Here is a 4,202-nt window from a genome sequence, read left to right on the forward strand (position 1 = left end):
GAATGTGGCAAGGTCTTCAGTCAACATTCACATCTTGCAGTGCATCGGAGAGTTCATACTGGAGAGAAACCTTACAAATGTAATGAATGTGGCAAAGCCTTTAATTGGGGCTCATTACTCACTATACATCAGAGAATTCATACCGGAGAGAAACCTTACAAATGTAATGTGTGTGGCAAGGTCTTTAATTATGGTGGATACCTTTCAGTTCATATGAGATGTCATACTGGAGAGAAACCGCTCCATTGTAATAAATGTGGCATGGTCTTCACTTACTATTCATGCCTAGCACGTCATCAGAGAATGCATACTGGAGAGAAACCTTACAAATGTAATGTGTGTGGCAAGGTCTTCATTGACAGTGGAAACCTCTCAATACATAGGCGAAGTCATACTGGAGAGAAACCTTTCCAGTGTAACGAATGTGGCAAGGTCTTCAGTTACTACTCATGCCTAGCGCGTCATCGGAAAATTCATACTGGAGAGAAACCTTACAAATGTAATGATTGTGGCAAAGCCTATACTCAGCGTTCAAGCCTCACTAAACATCTGGTAATTCATACTGGAGGGAACCCTTACCACTGTAATGAGTTTGGCGAGGCTTTTATCCAAAGTTCAAAACTTGCAAAATATCACAGAAATCCTACTGGGGAGAAACCACACAAATGTAGTGAATGTGGTAGAACTTTTAGTCATAAAACAAGTCTGGTATACCATCAGAGAAGACATACTGGAGAGATGCCATACAAATGTATTGAATGTGGGAAAGTCTTTAATTCCACTACAACCCTTGCAAGGCATCGGAGAATTCATACTGGAGAGAAACCTTACAAATGTAATGAATGTGGCAAGGTCTTCCGTTACCGCTCAGGCCTCGCACGTCATTGGAGTATTCATACTGGAGAGAAACCTTACAAATGTAATGAGTGTGGCAAAGCCTTTAGAGTACGTTCAATTCTGCTTAATCATCAGATGATGCATACTGGAGAGAAACCTTATAAATGTAATGAATGTGGTAAAGCTTTTATCGAAAGGTCAAACTTGGTTTACCATCAGAGAAACCATACTGGAGAGAAGCCATACAAATGTATTGAATGTGGCAAGGCATTTGGGCGGCGGTCTTGCCTCACTAAACACCAACGAATTCATTCTGGTGAAAAACCTTATAAATGTAATGAGTGTGGCAAATCTTACATTAGTCGCTCAGGCCTTACTAAACATCAGATAAAACATACTGGAGAGAACCTTACAACTAAACTCAACGTGGAAAGGCCTTTAGACGTTGTCCTAACTTCTGGGATCCCCAAATAATTTATACTTAACTGATACAATTTGTCTATTTGTCCCTTCCCTTTGAAGTCTCATGTGGAATTGTAATCTCCAGCATTGGAGGTGGGGCCTAGTGGGAGGCAACTGGATGATGGGGGTGGATTTCTCAAGAAAGGTTTAGTACCATCCCCTTGTTGCTGTCCTTGTGATAGTGAGTTCTCATGAGGTCTGGCTGTTTAAAAGTGAATGGCAGGGCCAGGTGCCTGTCTCATGCCTGTAATCCCAGCACTTTGGGAGACTGTGGACGGATCACTTGAGGTCAGGCATTCGAGAGCAGCCTGGCCAACATGGTGAAACCCTGTCTCTGCCAAAAATACAAAAAATTAGCTGGGCTTCATGGTGGGTACTTGTAGTACCAGCTACTCGAGAAGATGAGTCAGGAGAATTGCTTGAACCCTGGAGGTGGAGGCTGCAGTGACCCAAGATCGTGCCACTGCACTCCTGCCTGGGCAACAGAGTGAAACTCCGTCACATACACACACACACACACGCATGCATGAAAGTGAATAGCACCTCCCTCTTGTTTGTTCCTCTTCTGGCTATGTGACATGCCCACTCCCCCTTCACCTTCCACCATCATTTTAACCTTCCCGAGGCTTCCCCAGAGGGTGAGCAGATGGCAGCACCATGTTTCCTGTAAAGCCTACAAAATTGTGAGCCAATTAAACCTCTTTATACATTAGCCTCAGGTATTTCTTTCTAGCAATGCAATTATGGCCTAATATATTTACACATGAAGTGAAGAATATAGCTAAGTTTCAAGCAAGTGTTCACTAGGCATAAGAATATACATCCTGGAGAGGAATCACAGAAGTGTAATATGTGTGGCAAGAATACTAAAGGTCAAAACTTGTGGATCTATAAATAACTCAAAGTGCAGATATGCTTTACAAATGAAATGAGTGTGGCAAAAACTTTGTACCAGAGTTCAGTCACTACTTGATATGAGAGTTTATATTGGAAATAAATCATATAAATGTATGTGCTAGAGGCTTCCCCGAGGTATCTGAACTTGCTAGACATCAGAATATACGTGTTGGACAGGAACCACACAAATGCAACTTGTGTGCTAAGGCTTTTTACCCGAACATCAAAACGGAAACATCAGAGTATTCATACTGGAGAACAGCCTTACAAATGTAACGAATGTGGTAAGCCTTTTTTTAAAAAAAATCAAATGGGCCGGGTGTGGTGGCTCACACCTGTAATCCTAGCACTTTGGGAGGCCGAGGTGGGTGGATCACCTGATGTCAGGAGTTCAAGACCAGCCTGGCCAGCATGGTGAAACCCCATCTCTATTAAAAATACAAAAATTAGCTGGGCATGGTGGTGGGCGCCTGTAATTCCAGCTACTTGGGAGGCTGAGGCAGGAGACTCACTTGAACCCAGGAGGTGGAGGTTGCTGTGAGCCAAGATTGCACCATTGTACCCCAGCCTGGGTGATAAGAGCAAGACTCCATCTCAAAAAAATAAAAAATCAAATGTTCATGTTTTTGGAGTTTGAGAGAATTTATACAGGAGAAAAGCCAAATGATTGTGCTTAACATGGAAGGACCTCTAATCAGTAGTGTGTCTTCAGGCTTCACCAAATTATTCATGCTGGATAGAAACCTTGCAAATGTAATTAACAAGGTAAAGTTTTAAACCATTTCTCAACAGATTCCACATTAGGTAAACCATACTATGGATAACTAAGTCTGCTTCTCCATCCAGGATTGACCTGGAATGATACCTGCTGTAAAATAACTACAAGACAAAATTTGTCAAAACCCCAGGTAATATGTACATCAAAGGAGCAAAAGCATGTGTGCAAATGGCTAATTCAGTATATAAAATAATTGTATTCACTTTGACATTTCTTAAAAAGGCTAGTTAACTATTTGTGACCTTCATCCTAAAGTATGAAGTCTTTCCTACACATCCTTCATTGTGGCCTCTGGGAATAAATCAGATGAGAGGGCTACTTCATTAGGTGTGGTTCCTTCATATCCATGTTTTCTGGAAGATTAAGGTCACTGTACTGTGTGAGTTAAGCAGCATGGAGTACGGTGGAGAACAATGTAAATTTACAACGTAAGTCACTGAGCTTGTGTTCACAGTGTCCTTTGACAAACAGAGTTACTTTGGGATATGGGAAACATACGGTGTACTTTCACTACCCTAAAAATCTGTGCTCCACCTAGATTTGTACATTGTTTTCACTTCTGTCACTTGTTGCTTCACATGTTTTGCAGCTGGTTTTAAGTGCACACACACAAGATTCTCAAATCATCTTTGTAAATTGACATTTTTATCATGTAACCACCCTGTCACTCAGGCTGGAGTGCAATAGTGATAAGGTCAACTTTTGGAACCCATCTGCAAATTTCCTAGGATTCTTAGAGTAGCTTCCTAGCTTTTCCTTAATTGCTGTATATCAGTTATAGAGAAGGGGACCTGCAATAGGACTGGCCGTTCGGCTCCTGCTACTTCCCTAAGGGGTAGCAAGGCTGGAGGGAGAGTGGAATATGGTGTTCCCCTCCGAGTGTTAGGGGGACTTAGTAGCGTCCTAAGGGTTTTAGCCTCAGGAGCACTTGGTAAGGGGGCGATAGGGATGGTTGCTGTTCATCCTTAGAGACAAGTGGCTCTTGTAAAAGGGGGTCATCTGACTGGGCACGGTGGCTCATGCCTGTAATCCCAACACTTTGGGAGGCCGAGACAGGCGGATCACCTGAGGTCGGGAGTTCAAGACAAGCCTGACCAACATGGAGAAACCTCATCTCTACTAAAAAGGCAAAACTAGCTGGGCATGGTGGTGTGTGCCTGTAATCCCAGCTACTTGGGCGGCTGAGGCAGGAGAATTGCTTGAACCTGGGAGGTGGAGGTTGCAGTGA

General features: G+C 42.9%; 2 protein-coding genes across 2 annotated transcripts in view; both read left to right on the forward strand.

Moving 5' to 3' along the window:
• The window catches only part of ZNF841 (zinc finger protein 841), a 24,759-nt gene extending 22,749 nt beyond the window's left edge, over window positions 1-2,010 (forward strand). The window contains exons 5-6 of the mRNA XM_011965863.1: window positions 1-1,497; window positions 1,533-2,010. The exon at window positions 1-1,497 is cut by the window's left edge and continues 6 nt beyond it. Of these exons, the coding sequence (XP_011821253.1) occupies window positions 1-1,311 (1,311 nt within the window). The 3' untranslated portion in view covers window positions 1,312-1,497; window positions 1,533-2,010. The remainder of the gene's footprint in view (window positions 1,498-1,532) is intronic.
• ZNF432 (zinc finger protein 432) overlaps window positions 1-4,202 on the forward strand; it is a 67,977-nt gene that overhangs the window by 28,034 nt on the left and 35,741 nt on the right. The window lies entirely within an intron of this gene.

Source organism: Mandrillus leucophaeus, unplaced genomic scaffold (genome assembly GCF_000951045.1).
Source record: "Mandrillus leucophaeus isolate KB7577 unplaced genomic scaffold, Mleu.le_1.0 Scaffold74, whole genome shotgun sequence".
In the NCBI taxonomy this organism is placed as follows: Eukaryota; Metazoa; Chordata; class Mammalia; order Primates; family Cercopithecidae; genus Mandrillus; species Mandrillus leucophaeus.